The sequence below is a fragment of the Ruditapes philippinarum genome, unplaced genomic scaffold, assembly GCF_026571515.1.
Source record: "Ruditapes philippinarum isolate M1 unplaced genomic scaffold, ASM2657151v2 ctg5956_1_1_1_1, whole genome shotgun sequence".
NCBI lineage: Eukaryota > Metazoa > Mollusca > Bivalvia > Venerida > Veneridae > Ruditapes > Ruditapes philippinarum.
Genome location: NW_026867362.1, coordinates 53,223 through 73,700, shown reverse-complemented (window position 1 = coordinate 73,700; position 20,478 = coordinate 53,223). Strand labels below are relative to the sequence as shown.

At 41.0% G+C, this 20,478-nt stretch overlaps 2 protein-coding genes across 2 annotated transcripts; both read left to right on the top strand.

Moving 5' to 3' along the window:
- The first annotated feature begins 9,888 nt into the window (after positions 1-9,888).
- Positions 9,889-19,029, top strand: LOC132735808 (uncharacterized). Its single transcript, XM_060722811.1, has 2 exons — positions 9,889-10,034; positions 16,430-19,029. The coding sequence occupies exon 2, from the start codon at positions 16,430-16,432 to the stop codon at positions 18,632-18,634; it is 2,205 nt and encodes a 734-aa protein (XP_060578794.1). The 5' UTR covers positions 9,889-10,034; the 3' UTR covers positions 18,635-19,029.
- LOC132735807 (uncharacterized) lies at positions 12,120-16,439 on the top strand. The gene has a single exon (XM_060722810.1). The coding sequence runs from the start codon at positions 12,137-12,139 to the stop codon at positions 16,397-16,399; it is 4,263 nt and encodes a 1,420-aa protein (XP_060578793.1). The 5' UTR covers positions 12,120-12,136; the 3' UTR covers positions 16,400-16,439.
- Positions 19,030-20,478: the final 1,449 nt, after the last annotated feature.

Sequence of the window (20,478 nt, the reverse complement as noted above, 5' to 3'; positions counted from 1 at the left end):
GAGGAAGCTATCCAGCTAGCTTAACTGAACGTCGTTGGTTCTACTCAGATACCCGTTTCGTGCCTGAAATAAATGCAAGGAAAGGGCACCCTGAACGTCACGATATTGACCTATACTGTGTCGATGTGACGTAAAAACCCAAAACAAACAAACAAAAAATTATGTCTATGAAATTCGTTGTTTGTATAAGACCCAAATATATTGTTGTGATTAATTTTAAACAATTTTGAAAGCCATAATTGTTCGTGTCAGATATTGTTTTGCTCACAATCATAATGTTATATGACAAATGAGTTTTTAAATCTGAAGGTATTATGTCAAATATGTTGTTTGTATAAGACCAAAATATATTTTTGAGATTCATTTTTACACAATTTTGAAAGCCATTATTGGTCTAGTCTGTTTTTTGCATAACACATAACGCTATTGTTAGTATTTTTATTGTTATTAATAGTGATTTGTCTAAGTGGATGTCGAAGTATGTATGTTATTCCATGCCAGTTCATGTTGAATGAAACTTTTTGTCCAGATAGAAGATTTCAAACTGTAACTTTTCTGCTGATTTTTAGCTTTTACAACAATATTATATTTCCCATTTTTGGTGCTAAGAAATACTGCAACATGTGCTGAATAATAGCTATTGTCAAACATTGTTTTTATGCTCCCCGAAAAATTTCTGCGGAGCATATAGTCATCGGGTTGTCCGTCCGTCTGTACGTACATACGAACCCGAATTCGTGTCCAGCCCATAACTTTATTATTTCAAGTTGGATTTTAAAAGTATTTCACAGAAATGATCACCATATTGAGACGACGTTGCGCCCGCAACATTTGGGTCGCTACCTTGAAGGTCAAGGTCACACCATGACCTTGAACAAAAATCATGTCCGGCCCATAACTTCGTTATTTGAAGTCGGATTTTAAAACTATTTAAAAGTAATGATCACCATATTGAGACGATGTGTCGTGGGCAACATTTGGGTCGTTACCTTGAAGGTCAAGGTCACAGCATGACCTTGAACAAAAATTGTGTCCGGCCCATAACTTGGTTATTTGAAGTCGGATTTTACAACTATTTCACCGAAATGATCACCATATTGAGACGATGTGTCACACGCAACATTTGGGTCATTACCTTGAAGGTCAAGGTCACAGCATGACCTTGAAGCAAAAATGTGTCTGGCCCATAACGTCGTTATTTAAAAGTGGGATTTTACAACTATTTTTGGAATTATCACACTTTGAACTGGGACATAACCCTGAAAAACTTCAAAAAAGATATACTTTTTCTGTGTCCAAAATCCTAGTTTCGGGGGGATCACCCCGGTTTCAACCCGGCTCTTGTTTTAATTTGTATTATTAAGTAATATGAACAATTCATGATAGCATCATAACTAAAGAGTGGAAATTTATGAAAGTCAAATATGTATAGAATCAGTTGCTAATAAAATGTGTGTAAAATTTATCTCTTTTTTTGGGAATTAATTTCTTTATTTTACAAATTTATCAAATTTCATTTTATTCTACTGATATGTAATGTAATATTTCTTTTATTTTCTATTGAAAAAATGTGTTAAAACCAATATGTATTTGTTTTCTTATAATTCAGCTAGTTTTAATTATTCCAATGTTTGAAAAAAAAATTGTTCGCCAGAACTTTACCAAAATGTTCGCCAAATATCGCCATAACATATTTGCTGAAACTGGCAAATATGCAAAATGAAGTTTGCCGCAGTGTTACCAAAAGCTTCTGGCGAACCTCTGCAAACTTACTATGCAAATGAAGTTTGCTGCAAATTTGCCGCAAACTTTTGGCGAACATCTGCAAACTTTTACCATGCAAATGAGGTTTGCAGTAAATTTGCCGCAAACAGAAGCTACCTCCCCCTATAGTTAGCGGCAAATTTGCCGCTAACCTCATTAGTAATTTGCCGCAAACCTCATTTGCATGGTAAATAATTGCTGAAAGCAGTTTACTGCAAACTCACCGCAATGTTTGCGGCAAACTTGCTGCAATGTTCACCAGAGAGCCCTTTTTTTGGTAAGGAGTATCATAGTTATGTGTTAAAGATTTCCTGTCTTATAGGGAAATTATGTTTAATACGACACATAATCAAAAGACTCATTTTTATGCATTAGAAATGTTTCAAATTTTTCTCTATTTTCAGGAGATTTGTTGAAATTATTTTAGGAACCGACTGACAGACAGAGGGCAAATATTTAAACATCACTTGTTGTAACCAGAAAATAACACTTTTAAATCAAAATTCTTAAACTAAAGAGGAAATAACTGTTGAAATAAAGATGCTTATATTATGAACGTTGTCATACATGATGAAGGTGATGGGAAAGAACAATTATCTTAAGTCTAATGTGCAATGTAGATATCATTTACAGTAACTCAGTAAGAAGAAGTTTAGAAATAACAATTTTTAAAACATTTCCAAGGTCAAATGAAAAAAATCATGGAAAGCCATGATTATTGTGCTTGACTTAAAACGCTTATCGCATATGATGTTGATACTGAACATATAGTTGAAAGTATATTCATGAAGAAAAAAAAACAACAGTAAATTATCATTATACGTATAGGTGCTTGAATTATGAACCTTGCCACATATGATGTGAGTGATGATAAGAAACATATATTTGAAGTTTAAAAATGATACGTTTAGAAATAAAAAAGTATACAATAAAAACAACAATTTTTCACGAAAATTCACGTTCAACTCTTATTGTAATTCTTATTATTTTAAATACTATCATATATCCACATTTTATGTTTCATAAAAATATGTTCAGAACTTTTTTAGCTCACCTGAGCTTGCTCAGGGTGAGCTTTTAGGATCGATGAATGTCCGTCGTCCGTCGTCCGTCCGGCCGTCCACAATTGCTTGTGAACACTCTAGCGGTCGCATTTTTGCCTCAATCATCATCAAACTTGGTTAGGATGCTTATCTAGTTGAAAGCTCGGATGAGTTCGAACATGGGTCATCTCAGATGAAAAACTAGGTCACAAGAGCTAAAAATAGAAAAACCTTGTGAACACTCTAGAGGTCACATTTTTGACCCAATCTTCATCAAACTTGGTCAGGATGTTTGTCTAGGTGATAGCTCGGATGAGTTCGAACATGGGTCATCTCGGATGAAAAAGTAGGTCACAGGAGCTATAAATAGAAAAACCTTGTGAACACTCTAGTGGGTCACATTTTTGAACCAATCATCATCAAACTTGGTCAGAATGCTTGTCTAGTCAATTGCTTGGATGAGTTCGAACATGGGTCATCTCTGATGAAAAACTAGGTCACAGGAGCTAAAAATAGAAAAACCTTGTGAACACTCTAGTGGTCACATTTTTGACCCAATCATCATCAAACTTTGTCAGGATGCTTGTTTAGATAATAGCTCGGATGAGTTCGAATATGGGTCATCTCGGATGAAAAACTAGGTCACCGGAGCTATAAATAGAAAAACCTTGTTAACACTCTAGCGGTCACATTTTTGCATCAATCATCATCAAACTTGGTCAGGATGCTTATCTAGTTGATAGCTTGGATGAGTTCGAACATGGGTCATCTCGGATGAAAAAGTAGGTCACCGGAGCTAAAAATAGAAAAACCTTGTTAACACTTTAGCGGTCACATTTTTGCATCAATCATCATCAAACTTGATCAAGATGCTTGTCTAGGTAATAACTCGGATGAGTTCGAACATGGGTCATCTCGGATGAAAAACTAGGTCACAGGAGCTATAAATAGAAAAACCTTGTGAACACTCTAGTGGTCACATTTTTGAACCAATCATCATCAAACTTGGTCAGAATGCTTGTCTAGTCAATTGCTTGGATGAGTTCGAACATGGGTCATCTCTGATGAAAAACTAGGTCACAGGAGCTAAAAATAGAAAAACCTTGTGACCACTCTAGTGGTCACATTTTTGACCCAATCATCATCAAACTTTGTCAGGATGCTTGTTTAGATAATAGCTCGGATGAGTTCGAATATGGGTCATCTCGGATGAAAAACTAGGTCACCGGAGCTATAAATAGAAAAACCTTGTTAACACTCTAGCGGTCACATTTTTGCATCAATCATCATCAAACTTGGTCAGGATGCTTATCTAGTTTGATAGCTTGGATGAGTTCGAACATGGGTCATCTCGGATGAAAAAGTAGGTCACCGGAGCTAAAAATAGAAAAACCTTGTTAACACTTTAGCGGTCACATTTTTGCATCAATCATCATCAAACTTGATCAAGATGCTTGTCTAGGTAATAACTCGGATGAGTTCGAACATGGGTCATCTCGGATGAAAAACTAGGTCACAGGAGCTCAAAATAGAAAAACCTTGTTAACACTCTAGTGGTCACAATTTTGACTCAATTGTCATCAAACTTGGTCAGGAAACTTGTCTAGGTCATTGCTGGGAATAAATCGAACATGGGACATCTCGGATGAAAAACTAGGTCACAGGAGCTAAAAATAGAAAATCTTGTTAACACTCTAGTGGCTACTGTTGTGATCCAAATATTCTGTTAATTGGTCTGAAAGTTTGTTTTGAAGATTTCTAAGTCAAGATCGAACATGGGTCATCTTGGATGAAAAACTAGGTCACACCGCCCAAATATGGAAAAACCTTGTTAACATTCTAGTGGTCACATTTTCGACTCCATTATCATCAAACTTGGTCAGAATGCTTGTCTAGGTAATTGCTTGGATGAGTTTCGAAATCGCATGTGAAACTAGGTCACCGGAGCTAAAAATAGAAAAATCTTGTTAACACTCTAGTTGCTACTGTTTTGATCCAAGTATCCTGGAAATTGGTCTGAAAGTTTGTTTTGATGATTTCTAGGGTCAAGTTTGAATATGTGTCACCTGGGTAAAAAACTAGGTCGCACTGCTCAAATATGGATAATCCTTGTTAACACTGTAGTGGTCACATTTTTGACTCACCTGTCATGAGACTTGGTCAGAATGCTTGTCTAGGTAATTGTTTGGATGAGTTTGATAATTCAGGTGAGCGATCTAGGGCCATCATGGCCCTCTTGTTTTAAGTTATCACAAATATTGTTATATTTGCCATATTTTAAGTCTAGTCGTCGCCATAACAACATATTGTTCAACATAAGAAGAAAATAAAGAGACGTGTATAATCTCCAAACTTCATCTTCAATATCTGACCATATTTTAAGTTTAAAAAAAATCAATTATTTCTGCGTTATCACGGGATCCAGTTTTGTGGACGGAAGGACGGATTGACTGACGGAAAGACGGACGGTGCCTATAGGGAAATTATTAACTCGTTGTTTACCTTTGATTCTAAATTTAATTTGAATACTTATTGCAGATGAGTTTTACAGTAAATCTAGTATTTGGATTTTTTGACGGGACTGACACGATACGCATTCCGTCATGTAATCTTGACCTAGTGACGAAGGAAGGACCGAAAAATAATTTGTTTAAATGTTAAAAAGAAAAGAAATCAAAATGATATAAATCATTATTTAAAGTGGAAGAAACACTTATGTTACCTTATTCGGTAACACAAAATTGCTGATACCTTACCATTTTAGATCAAGATGCCAGCCAATAAATCTCGCGCAAGGGATATCCGTCAGTGTATGTCTACTGCTAAATTACAATTTTATGTCATTTTCTTTCATATGCCTCCAACTTATTGACAACTTCATTAAAGCTACATTTATTCTATTTTGAAGTTATTTGTTTTTTCGAGTTTCCTGTTGCTAGTGTTACAATTCATTCCCACTTTCCGATCTTGAAAAGTTTATCTGTGAAATTATAGATTGACAGTTATGTATTTTAAAGTTCATTTGACGTTCGTGCTATTGAATGTGATAAGAACTTCACAACTATTTAAGTCTTTTATGTTCCTTAATGTGTATATATCGGTTTTTATTTAACATTATTCTTGTTTGCTGCCACAAATTGAATATTTCAGAAAGTAATAACGATGGAAAAATATGTTTAAACTTCAGGAATATATGTATAATAATAACATGATACATAAACTTAGTATAATAGTCAATGGGTTGTTAACATATAAACTTCGTGGGGAACCAGTAAAGAATATAAGATTCTAGCGCAAATTATTATACACAGGACATAACTGATGAAGAAAGAAAAATTGACCTTCGGTGTTTTCTGTAGTTTCACGGTGAAATAGTAATAAACTGTCTGTGTATTTTGGCGAAGATTTCGTATACTCCCATCTACACAATAAGTACAAGTTTTGACCGGAGGTCATTTATGATTTTATATTCTTCATAGAAAATCTCGTCAAAATGGGTCAAATAACGAAGATAAGCGGTAAAATCTGGATTTATTATTGCTTTAATCACAGGCCACATCTCAAATCATTACAAAATATACATATATTATAGGATTATATTAATTAAAATAATGTGTTCTGTGGATGGATAAGGTTGGAGAAAACTTTTCCATTTTTCTGGGCAAATCACCCTTTCTTAACGGAATGAAGGAAACATATAAAGAAACTAGAAGAGTTTTAGTCACAAAAACATATGTCATTAGAAATTATGTATGGTCACTCATGTGAAGTACCAGTAGCTGGACTTTTAAAAGCGGCCATGATTTTTCTATTTATAGCTCTGACGGCCATTTTGTGCAGCGAAACGGAACGTGCCGGTAATGTGCACAACTAGAGATGGTACTGATCACTGCTGTGAAGTTTGGTTGAAATTCAACCAATTGTTTGACCTGTGAAGGCGAAAAGATTTTTCTATATTTAGCTCTGGCGGCCATTTTGTGTAGCAAAGTGGAACGTGCAGGTGATGTGCATAACTAGGGATGGTACTGATCACTCCTGTAAAGTTTGGTTCAAATTCTACCAGTTGTTTGATCTTTGAAGGCCGGAAAAGAATTTTCTATTTCTAGCTCTGGTGGCCGTTTCGTGCAGTGAAGCGAAACGTGCCGGAGATGTGCAAAACTATGGATGGTACTGCTCACTCTTGTAAAGTTTGGTTGAAATCCCAACAGTAGTTTGACCTGTGAAGGCCGAATAAGATGTTTCTATTTTTAGCTCTGGCTGCCATTTTGTGAAGTGAAGCGGAACATGCAAGTGATGTGCACAACTAGGGATGGTACTGATCGCCCCTGTAAAGTTTGAATGAAATCCAACCCGTAGTTTGGCCTGTGAAGGTCGGACAAGATATTTCTATTTTGAGCTCTGGTGGCCATTTTGCGGAGTGAAGCGGAACGTGCCGGTGATGTGCACAACAAGGGATGGTTCTGATCGCTCCAGTAAAGTGTGGTTGATATCCCATCAAAATTTTGACCTGTGAAGGCCGGACAAGATTTTTCTATTTTTGGCTCTGATGGCAATTATGTGCAGTGAGGCGGAACGTGCCGGTTATGTTTACAACTAGTAATGGTACTGATCACTCCTGTAAAGGTTGGTTGAAATCAAACCAGTAGTTAAACCTGAGAAGGGCAGACAAGATTTTTTCTATTTTAAGCTCTGATGGCCATTTTGTGCAGCGAAGAGAAACGTGCCGGTAATGTACACAACTAGGGATGGTACTGATCACTCCTGTAAAGATTGGTTGAAATCTCACCAGCAGTCTGACCTGTAATGTTGACGGACAGACGACGGACGACCGACCGGACGGACGGACAGACAGACAGACAGACGGCAAAAGCAAAAATAATATGTCTCCCAAACATTTTTATGGAGACATACTAATAAATTATTCATAGCGCCTATATGATTTAGAATAGTGTTAAAGTATTTAAGTAAAGAAAATAGGGCTAAGCAACGGTTATCGCGGGAAATCAACCCCAACTTTTACATTGTTGATAAATATGTCTACTGTATATATTTTTTCTAAATTATTTTTTACGGATAATATTCAGCCATATATATAATGAAAAGATAGCGGATAGATCTACCAGTAATTAATTCACCTTTAATGAGGTAGTTTTTTACACGCTGATGTAATTTTTTTTTTTTACAAGTTATAATTATCAAAAATATTTTGTTATATTCTAACTATTTTGTCCTACTTAGACTCTGACCTCCAGAGGGTAATATGAAAAAAATGAAATAAAATTTATAGTAAATGGTAATAACTGATCTTGTTAGGTTTATTGTAAAAATCCATCATTACTGACACCTTAATTCAAGAAAGAATGTTGATAAAAGCGTTAATATATCGGGTTTTTCTTTTCCATAATCTACTACGTTACTAACGCAGTAGCCAATATAAATAGGAGAAGATATTTCATTTAACGCGGTCAAGTGTCACAACAGTGATCCGGAAAAATCACGGTATCCGGTATGCCCGGGATCGTTTATCAATTTTCGTCTTTAAAGTGACATTAGGCCGCTATTCCATTAGTACGTGACCCGTGACCCGCGTCAGTGATCCGTGTCCGGGCATGTCCGTGGGTATTATTCCATAGGTACGTTATTTTCTATATACTTTTATTTGAAGTATAGCGAACAGAGGATAATTATTTGTAGAATATGATATTATTTCATTCTAATACCAAAAACAGTTGTAACATTCAAAGAATTAGGTAACAAACATTGAATATCAGTTAGGTTTTCAAATAACAATCTAATGAGCAACCGAAGACAAGATGTTGTTATTTTTAATCTGTCATTGCTGCATTCATAAACTTATAGGTCTCCCACACTTATTTTGGTGAGCTCTTTAGTCATTTTCTTTCGAAATCGATAAAGTAATTTAATTTTTTCGTTCGAAGCATTTTTTAGGATGAGACATGTCAGTGTCTGTCCGCGTCCGTAAAAAATCGTCTCTCATCCTGCGAAACGTCGCGGATGCCGTCGCGGAAGCGGATTGTAAACGGACAAAAGGAATAGATACAACGTATTCTTTGATTAGCGAATCGGTAGCGGACGCGGATGACGGACGCGGACCACTGATCACGTATAAATGGAATAGCGGCCTTATGCTCATATGTTCATTGTCAAGTTGAGCTGAATTGACTTTATATTTCAAAAGATTGTCTGTCAAAATGGTGTTTGACTAAAAGTTGATATTGGAAAATGTTAAGGATAAAATTGTAAATTTGCCTAAAATTTAAAAAGAATGCCCCACTCTTTATAAACTGAGAGTTATAGGTAAGTTCTAATGTATATTAACAGAAATATCATTTCGATCTGTGTGTTATTTATTGTTTACGCAAACTTAATTATTAATTGAAAGGATTTTTTGGCAAAATGAAAACTTATTTTGATCTTCACCCGTTCACTCACTTTATACCTTTGGATGGGAATAATGTCACTTTAAGTAGGCCCTATTTCATTTTAATTTAAATCGATAAATTGGGCATCATATATATGAAATAATTAATCAATTATAATTTTAGTGCCAAGAAATACTACAACGGCACAATTTTTATTATATTATTCAGTATGTTGACTGTCGTGTATTCGGAGTATATGAAATGCTTGGTCATCCGACTTTTACCCTTTGAAAATGGTTAGCTCTCAGTATTCTTTTGGCTTTACTCCGAAAAGCAATAATTATTTAAATCAAGGTACCATGTATACTTATAGATCTCCATCAAACATCCCACTGACGTTTCACTTCCTCGTTACCATGTTAGTATTCTGCAACCTGCTTCTCTTATTTTCGTTACATTATGAAATATTATCCAAAACTCAAGCTAGACATAATGTCATACAGCAACCAAGAAAGTTATATCCGAACCTGTCTCGTCTTAACTCAAACCTATTGTTTACTTACGGTTGTATTCGGATTCCTTTTGTCAGTGTTTTAGTATTATGGGCATTCGGAACTGCCTCGGCTATTATCTATAATATTAACCTCGGAAACAATACTGTAGTACCGTATGGTAAAGGTTCCGGAAGTTAACGAAGTCTGACGAGCTTACCGGAAGGAGTAGTTCCGAGCATACCGGAACTAGTGAGGCAGTCCGGAACTGATAGCTGAGACGCCATATTGATATATAAGTTGAGCTGTTATTATCTGGCAGATTCTGTGCAACTACAGACCATCCAAGGAAGGTAATTGCTTTGATTGTATTTACAACCCTTTGTAATCAATCTGCATAAGTTCTATATTGGTGGCAGCGGTTTTTTTTTACGAATTCCGCCCCGGAAAATATTCGCTACCATTAAAAAAATTTTTTCCGTTAGTGTAAGAATTTGCCCTCAAATTCTGCACTTGTAGAACGAAGTATACCTAAATTCTTGGTATTGTTCATAGTAGTCCAATCTACTTGAACGATTTAAACCGGAATTTGAGTTGGAATCTTCGTAGTTGAGCAGGAATTGCCATATAATTCTGCTTGATTGAACGAAAAATTTTGTTGTTTTTTTCGGATTTACTTTTTATACTGCTGCCACTGGTAAAGTTATCTATTAGGTAATTTAAGTCCCTCGTTCCAGTGTATCCTTTTTGCTATTTATTTAAATAGCGATAGATATTATTGTTTGAATTGAACCCTTTCAATTTAAAGGAATAATTTCTGTCGGTTCATGGAGGGGGATTTGCTAAAAAGTGAATCCTTAGATTTTGAGTATCCACAGGATGCAGAGGTTAGGCATTCACCCTTGAATGCTATGTCTGGGAAGCCACCCTTGGTTTCCATTAATTTTGCTCCTGTGGACCAGTTACGGACGATTCCGCATGTGGGTACAAGCCTTGCCAAGGCTATTGTAGCCGTGCGGGAAAGCTCTGGTAACATTACCAGGGACGTTTTAGAGACAATCTGTCGACGCAAGTTCTCCCCTGAGATGCTTGCTCTGATAGATTTTACAAAAAATAAGTCTCTCTCGACTGACCGCAGTGGCGAGCTAGACCATTCTAGCTCGGAAGACGAGACAGATGAGGAGGCAGATATTAAACCATCTGCACGAGATTGGACAGAGATGGTTAAGGTGGTGAAGGCGGCGACATCGGTCCTTGCTGCACATAAGCAGCAGAAAAAATCATCTGATAGCACCCTTGCATCAGCTGATCAGACTTTTGCCAAGAAAAGTCTGACATTAATGTCTCCTGCGGATTTTACTTCCAAAAAGGTAAAACCCACACTCCCCCCAACTTTACCTAAACCACGCTATACCACTCCTAAACGTACCATACGTTTTAGGAATATAGTGGATAGTGATTCCGAGGATGATACCTCGGTTGTTCCAGTGTCATCTGTTCCTGATCGCAAGGGCCGTAATCCAATTTCGGCTCTTCCTAAGCACTTGTCTTTCGATGGCAGGACCCCTTGGGAACCGTTCTTCCTTAAGTTTGCCCGCTATGTCCAACAAGGCGGGTGGACTGAGGATGAACAGTTAAACTGCCTTGTATGGTGCCTGAATGGAAAAGCGCTGGAATACTATGCGCTTATCCATGATCAGGAAGGGTATCTTACCTACCAAGGTTTGGTAGCAAAGTTGGCTGCTCGATTTGGCCAACATGAGTTACCAGCAGCCGCACAGGTAAGATTTCAGAATGCGGTTCAAGAGACTTCAGAGTCCCTGGAGGAGTGGGCCGACCGTGTGCTCACTCTGGGTTATAGAGCTTTCAGGAAGCTCCCAGAAGAATTTGTCACTGCCCAAACAGTGAACAGGTTCTGCCAGGGTATGGTGGATAAAGAGGCGGGCCATCATGTATGCATGCAGCAACCAGAGTCTGTGCATGCAGCAATACAAATGGTCCGTCAGTACCAGCAGGTCCACTCTGCCATGTACGGTGACCGGAAGAGAAAACCGGAAAAGCCGGAAAAGGTTTTCGCTGTTGCCTCCCAGCCATCACGGGAGCAACAGGCTATGTCTAAAGGTGATCTGAGCCAAGCTCTAGATGACCTTGAGAAGCGTTTGGCAAAAACCTTTTTGTCAAAAATGTCACGTCCTCGCAATCGGACCACTGGCTGCTACCATTGCGGCGAGAAGGGGCATTTCAAACGTAATTGCCCAAAGCTTAACGGCGACCATAAGCCGTTAAACGACAACGGGACGGGGAAAAAGTAGGTCATTTCTCGTCCCAGTCTGCAGACAAGACCTGCACTGTTAAAAGATCCCGGTTGGCTGCCAACTTCAGCCAAGTAAGCACGGGGGGAGTCGAACCAGACCCTGTTGTTGTATGTCAGGTAAATTCCTCCTCTCAGTTTACCATGGGGGTCCAAGTAGGGGATGTACCAGTAACAGCAGTGGTTGATACTGCTGCCCAGGTGACCATCATTTCAGATAAGGTCTACAATTCCCTGAAGCACAAACCTTCCAAAATAAGGGATGTGAAGCTGCAAACCGCAGGCAGGGAATTGTCTATGGCAGCATTCGTAGCCGGTCCGATGAAGCTGAAAGTTGGTCACCAGTGGTATCAGGTCAACATGTATGTTGCTCCCATTGAGCAGCAAATGCTGTTGGGTTTTGATTTGCTGCGCCACCCCGGTGAATCGGTGTTAGATATGAGCAAAGCAGAGCTCTACTTTGATGGAATGCGCATCTCCCTAGATGTTCATTCATCCGATAGTCCCGTGGTATCCAAGGTCACGGTGTCTAAGAGACAAGTTATCCCTCCACATTCTGTAGCAAGGGTCAAATGCAGGTTACATACCCCCCTGCCCAGCTACATTGTGGAACCGGTGAATCAGAAGAAATTTCTGGCTCCCCGTGTGTTACATGAGGACACCAACACCCCTGTGTTGTGTCTGATCAATCCGTCGGATAGCTTTCGCCTCGTCAAGAGGGGAACCGAGATTGGCAGGGCATATGCTATCAGTGAAGTTATCGAGAATGGGTGTGATGTTGAAACATATTCGATCAACGAAGTGTTTGAAACATCAGGTGCGGTTGGTCCAATACCACCACACCTGCAGGAGGTCTATGATACCTCTTGTGGCAGCCTTGACGAAGATCAACGGGCTCAGTTGGCGCAATTGCTTATTGAGTTCCAAGATGTCTTCGCCAAGAGTGAGTTTGATCTTGGTAACTTCACTGACGTAGAACATGTCATTGATACTGGGGATGCAAGGCCTGTAAAGCAACGTATGCGGCGTACGCCGGCATGCTTTGCAGGGGAAGAAGAGGCCCATCTTCAGAAAATGCTGGAGGCAGGAGTCATACAAGACTCTATATCAGATTGGGCATCCGCTCCAGTTTTGATCCGTAAACGTGACGGCTCTGTGCGCTATTGCATAGACTATAGGAAATTGAATGAGGTTACAGTCAAAGACGTGTATCCTCTGCCTTTAGTCGATGATTGCATGGACACAGTTGCTGGCAGTGTATGGTTTTCGAAATTGGATGCCAATTCTGCATACTTCCAGTTAAAAATCCGAGAAGAAGACAGGAAAAAGACTGCCTTTATTACAAGGTACGGTCTTTTTGAGCATGTTCGCATGGGCTTTGGTTTGTGTGGCGCCCCCGCTACATTTGCCAGAGCGATGAACTTAGTTCTCAGAGGCTTAACATGGAAGACTGTCCTGGCATTTCTAGACGATATTATCGTGCTAGGACGCAGTTTTGAGGACCATCTCTCAAACCTGCGTGAGGCCCTTTCGAGATTTCGGAGGCATAAGCTTAAGCTGAAGCCAAAGAAATGTATCTTCTTCCAACAAGAAGTAGAGTTTCTGGGCCGAAAAGTGAGCAAGGACAACATTGCTATGACGGAACATGACATAGCTGTTGTGACTGATTGGCCTGTTCCAAACAGTGCCAAGCAGGTTGAAAGGTTTATGGGGTTGGTCAACTATCATAGAGGGTTTATAAAGGACTTCTGTAGGAAAGCAGCCCCATTGTACGCCGTCACAGGCAAAGCCAACTTTGTTTGGGGCGAAGAACAAGGAGAGTCATTCAGGACTTTGAAGTGCTTGTTGACGCAACCTCCGGTGTTAGCATTGCCTAACCAGACTGACAGCTTTATCCTGGATACGGATGCCTCCAATGATTCGATTGGAGCAGAGCTCTTGCAGGTGCAAGATGGCCAGGAGAAGGTTGTCGCGTATGGTAGCTATGCTCTCACCAAGGAGCAACGCAGGTACTGCGTGACCAGGAAAGAGCTGCTAGCAGTGGTTCGGTTCACCAGACAGTTCCGACACTACTTGCTAGGCAGACCATTTGTGGTTAGGACTGACCATTCCAGTCTGAGATGGTTAATGAACTTTAAGGAACCACAAGGGCAGCTGGCGAGATGGCTTGAAGAGCTGTCTCAATTTAACATGGTTTTGAGACACCGTGCAGGCCGTGAGCACTCCAATGCCGACGCAATGTCAAGAATACCACTGCAAAGTGGGACATGTCGAGGCTGGGTTGCTGGTGCACGCCTGGATCAGTTGCCTTGTGGTGGGTGTGTTTATTGTAAAAAGGCCCATGAAAATTGGGAGAGGTTTTTTACAGAAGTAGATGAGGCGGTACCATTGGTCATAAAACCAGGGGGGGCCATGGCCCCAGGTTTGAATGCTGGTTTGGGTGACCATGAGGGTGCCGGGGTCTCTGCCATCTACGGGGAAAGTGAAAGTTCAAATGACCTATCAGACACGAATGGCCAGCCGGTCCTTACCATTGGGGTCGGTGATCATGGTCAGCAGGGTCTCTCTGAAGGCCAAATCTTCAGTAGAGATAAGACCTGTGTTGAGAGTGGTTGCCAGGAGGAAAGAACCTGGGACATCAGGACCCTTCCTGATCCCGGGGATGTATTATTGCTGGCACAAACTTTGGAATATATCCCATGGGACATGCATGGCATGTCTAGAGGGGATGAAGTTGCTAGCATTAATATAGTATCCACCAGGAGATCAAAGCTTGCTACCAATGCAACGCCTTCTGATCAGGTGGGAGATAAGGAGAAAGATAGTTCTCCTGTGGTTACTAATCCAGTGGACAGGCCTAGTGACAGTGAAGCCCTGCAAAGTTGGGGTTTTTCTGTGGATGAACTCAGGGAGGCCCAAAGCCGTGATCCTGAGTTGAAGCCTGTACTGGATTGGTTACAAGATGGGACAGAAGCTGACCCTTCAGCTCTGTTTCAGTCAAGTCCAGGCACTAAGTATTACTGGTTAACTAGGGGTTCGATGCTCTTGATTGATGGTGTGTTATATCAAACTGACAAACACACTGATGACAAGAGGCTTGTGTTACCTGGTGTTTATAGGCAAGAAGCACTCGCTTTGAATCATGATTTGCCATCGGCAGGTCATCAGGGCGAGTCTCGGACAAAAGACCGAATTAAAGAGAAGTTTATTTGGTACAGTCTTGGTAAGGATGTGGCTAGTTATGTTTCTGGTTGTGCTGTGTGCAACCAAAACAAAAAGACAGCACATCAGGGGAAATGTCCTTTAATCCAATTTAGGGCAGGCTCCCCAATGGAACGTGTACATTTAGACTTCTTAGGTCCTTTGCCAAAAACACCACGGGGTAATGAGCACGTACTCATGATGGTTGACCAGTTTACCAAGTGGGTGGAGTGCATACCAGTCCCCAGTCAATCTGCCGAGGAAACTGCTCGCACGGCTGTCGATCAGTTCTTCTCCAGATTTGGTATGCCATTTGAGATCTTCTCTGACCAGGGTCGCAACTTCGAATCTAAGTTGTTTTGCGAGTTGTGTAAGGTTTTAGAGATCCATAAGGCCCGTACAACACCTTATCGACCTTCCGCAAATGGACAGGTGGAAAGGTATAACAGGACTCTCATGGATGCTGTCCGCTGTTTTATAGGTAAATCCCAGAAACAGTGGGACTTGCACCTTCAGCAGATTGCTGGAGCATTAAGGTCATCCGTCAATCGAATGACTGGTTTTACCGCCAACATGATGATGTTGGGTAGAGAGGTAAATACTCCGGCAGACGTGATGTTTCCACCAAAACATCGTGACGAGCAGTCACCAAATGACTATGTTCGTGAGCTTATTTCCACCATGGAGAAAGCCCATGAAACAGCTCGTCAGTCTATGAAAACCGCTTCAAATCGAATGAAGCGTAATTATGATCTGCGCATCCTTGAGAGAAACTATGAGGTTGGAGATGCAGTTTATTTGCTGGACACTGCCACAGTGAAAGGCAAATGTAAGAAATTATCTCCTCCTTGGAAAGGCCCGGGGGTTATTGTCTCTAAGCTTTCCTCTTACCATTTTAGAGTAAAGCTCCGTAATGCGGTCTTTGTGGTAAATCACGACCGTGTTAAACCTTGCAGGGATAGGGATTTACCTCGCTGGTTAAAGGTGTTTCAAGAGCACCCCAGTGATGATAAGGGAGCGACCGGTGATGATCGTGTGTACTGCTTTTGTCGCCAACCTTGGCAAGGCAGATTTATGATCCAATGTGATCACTGTCAAGAGTGGTACCACGGTTCTTGCGTTGATATCACGCAGACTGAAGCTTTTGACATCAATTTATATAAGTGTAAGGATTGTATTAAACGCTCTAAGAGGGTTGATACATAACCAACCATTTGATTTTTTGTGTCATTACAGATGTCTGCAGAGAAGATCCTGTCCAATACACAGGCAAAACGGCTAATTCCGCCCTCGGAGTTAGCCAGTTTGGTGACTGCCCTACCTGACAAGGCCAAAGCTATTGAGGCTTTGTTGGGGCAGGTGGACCTAGCCAAAAGGTCCAAGAAGAAGGGCTGGGCTAAAGGTTTAGCCAGGGAATTGGACAAACTCCAGTTCTACAGCCATTCATGGATTAGCCAGAATGTCCATGAATTGCCAGCTACTAAAAAGCTGGTGTGGAAGGAAGATCCAACAGGGACCTCCAAAGACATTCGCCTGGCTATTGATCCATCAATCCAGGTGATTCGCTCCGACTGTGGGACCAAACCCCACACGTCGTCAGAGTCCATCGCCCTGTTGGATGAGTTCGACATGGAGGTAGAAGTGGAGTCTGGGGATGAGAGGAAGTTGCTGGCCAGTCCACCCTGTTCACCTCTCAAGCCAAAGCCAGTTAGCCCTGTCAAACCAATTGTCAGGGCTAGCTCCCCAAGGAAGTCCTGGGCTGAGGCAATGGAGTTGGAGGTCCCTCTAACTCTTGTAGCCACAGCAGCCCCTCCATCGTCGGAGACTGTGACCATAACACAGTCTGCCGCCCAGAGGTCATACGCCAGTGTTGTGACTTCAGGGCCTTCGGATAGCCAAAAGCCGAATGTGGTCGAGCGTCTCCTGAAGTTATCTCAGGAAAAGGCCTCTGCTAGTTCTGACCAACCCAAAGGTCAGAATAAGGACCCTAAGAGTAGGAGAAATCCGAGTGGCCAAAACACTCGGAGGTCACACTACTCTGGGGGTGAGCGCCTTGACCGGAGGAGACCTGCACCGACCACTGGGGACCATGGCTCCGCTCCGAAGGAGAAGCACTCCAGGGTAGTGCCCGCCAGTGTCCCAAAGACATCTCGGTGCCCAGTGCCGGGTTGTTGTGGGAATTTCACACAAAAGCATGCCATGGAGGCCCACCTCCCTGGTGTCTTTTGGCTGTGTGTTAGTGGTGAAAGTGTCACCAATAGAAGGATAGGGGCATTGAAGCTAGTGGTCAGGTGGCTACTGGGGTTTAGCAGTACTTTGCTGAATCTTGTGGTTTACTTGGAGAGTGTTGGTGTGCCGGTTTCCCATGAAACCTGCTCCAGCGATCTCCAGAAGGCAGCGCACGAGTTCTGTGAGGCTCTTAGGGTGCCCGTACCCGAAGACCTCAGTCTAAAGAAACGAGGTAATGCTGTGACAGTATTGTTGCAGTGGCGTTGTCTTCTGACCTTGGTTTCAATGTTGGAAAGACATCAGGAAGACAGTTTGAAATCCATGTTCGAACTGTCTCCTGAAGAGAAGGAACTCATTCTGAGTGTCCCGAAGGCATTTGACAGCCATTGTCATTTGGATAGGACAGGGAGGGATATGGCCTTGTCTATTCCATCATTGGCTGCCGTTTGTGCCGGGAAGGCTCGGGGTGACGAATTCGAGGTCAAGGTCACGGGAGCAGCAACCATTTGCTGTGACCCTGACAACTATCCTTCGGATTCACTGATCCAATCCTGGGTCGATGAAGGTGTTGTCGTTGTTTGTGGCATCCATCCCAAGACGGATGTCACGGACAAGAGGTTAGAGCGCTTGGCCAAGATTTTGGAAAATCCAAATGTGGCCGGCCTCGGTGAGGTTGGAGTGGACCACACTCCCCAGCCTGATACCTGGTCCAACCAGATTTTGGGCTTGGAGAGGGTCTTGAACTTGCTCAAACCTGAGCATATTCTAGTGTTGCATGCACGCAGCATGTTGGATGTTGGGGATGAGGCCATCTTGTCCCTAATGTACCAACTAGCAAGCCATCCAAAGGTGCAGAGGGAGCAGTTGATACATCTCCACTGCTTCTCTGGTACCAAGGTGGTCATGGATCGTTGGATAGAGCAGTTCCCAAATACTTATTTTGGGTTTACCTCCATGGTAAGACTGTTCAAGCCATCGAATCCTGACCAGATTGCTGCTGTCCGTGACATTCAGCCCAGCCGAATGTTACTGGAGACTGATGCGCCGTACTTTGCACCACAGGGGTATAAACGTTCGACTCCGGCTTTGATCGGTACGGCAGCTGCCTGTGTCGCCCAGCTGACACACCGTGATTGGCGGGATGTTCTGCAGCAGACCAATGCTAATGCAGAACGTCTGTATCTCGATCGGAAGGCCCCTGCCTCCGATTGAGTACTTGGAGTAGCGTCCTGGCTGGAAGGGGTACGGTCCGGTCAGGTAGGTCCTGTTGTCCAGCCCTCTGGCACTTGGCCGAGTACCAGTACCGGTTTGAACCCGGGAAGCTCTAGTCTGCCCTAGGACTAGAGAGGCGTCTGCGATGGGTTAACTTCCGTGAGCCACAGTCCCCTCCTAAAGAATAGGACGGGGAGGAGTGTAGTACCGTATGGTAAAGGTTCCGGAAGTTAACGAAGTCTGACGAGCTTACCGGAAGGGGTAGTTCCGAGCATTCCGGAACTAGTGAGGCAGTCCGGAACTGATAGCTGAGAGTACGACGCCATATTGTTAGACGTTACATAAGTTATTGTTATCTGGCAGATTCTGTGCAACTACAGACCATCCAAGGAAGGTAATTGCTTTGATTGTATTTACAACCCTTTGTAATCAATCTGCATAAGTTCTATAATAAATAATGTATTGTTTGCTTTTGTACCTATGAATTCACTTATTTTATGTTGACTTTTACAACATATATTGGAAATAAACTTGTTGATAACTCCCAGCATTAAATTACTATTTGTTTACATGTTTAGTTTCTTAGCGTAGGTTAGACAGGAATACCGCATCCGTTCTGTGTATTCATACTATTGTGTTCGAGGTCCTTATCCGAAGACTGACGGAAAGGGCCGAGTAGTTGCGATTGGTATTATGGGTACATACATTTATTACAAATTGTGGCGATGTACATAAGAACCCTGGACCCAGTACAGCTAGATCGTCTTGTCCTCAGTATACGTTTAACAATCCTTCTTTTTTTCACACAACCACCTACCTTTTGTACATTATAATGTTCAAAGTATTCAAAAACAAGATAGATTTATTGTCTGTTGAGTAATTGGACTTCGATATTCTAGCTTTCACAGAAACTTGGTTTAAGCCGATTCTGTCTCCCGATGAAAATTCCTTCATTTTCATTTGCCTCTCCGTAAAGACAGATATGTTAAAACAATCTTCACTTCAAGCATAGAGCTGATCTTGAACCAAATAACCTAGAATACTTAAGGGTTCGAGGTTACATTGCATAACAACAAAAAAGATACTTTTTGGCAACTTTTATAGGCCACCTAACGCTGATTCAATTTATAATAGCTTAATAGAAGACTCTTTTTCACTGGCTGTCGATACTGGGTTTTCCGATATATTCATCACGGGAGATTTTAATTTCAATACTCAAAATCGTGAAACTGAATGTATGTATAATGTATGATTAAAATATATGCAATAAACATGTTTAAACCAAATACTACAAATATAAAAACAAAAGCGGTTATTCGTATCCTTATATGTTTGATAAAATCCCGGATTCCGTGCGTTCCGGAGAACAGGTCGCGATATTGTCCTGTACGATCACGTGATACTAGAAAAAAACCCGGATGAAAGAACTCCGAGGTATAATAAAAGAAGGTATTTCCCGTTGGTGGAAAAACGAACTGTTTGTTTTCAGAGCAATAATGTTAAAATATGAACATTTAGGAGTGTCATTTCTTTCAATTATATAATGTTTTTGAGGGAGGATTTTGAAATATTAGCAGTACGGCATTTTTCCGGTATCTTCTGGTTAAGGTATTAGATGTATAAATATCACTTTTTCAAAAGGCTTTTAAAACTTTATACATTTATTATTACACTTTACTTTACTAAACTTTACTTCTCTAGACATAAGTACAAAAAATTACAAAAGTTTACCCTTTTGTTTGAAAGATATTGACAATTTAAGATCAACTTTGTATCGGTTTTAAACAACAACAACAACAACAGTTATGTTTTCATTATCTGTAGACAAGTTTTACTTATTTAAT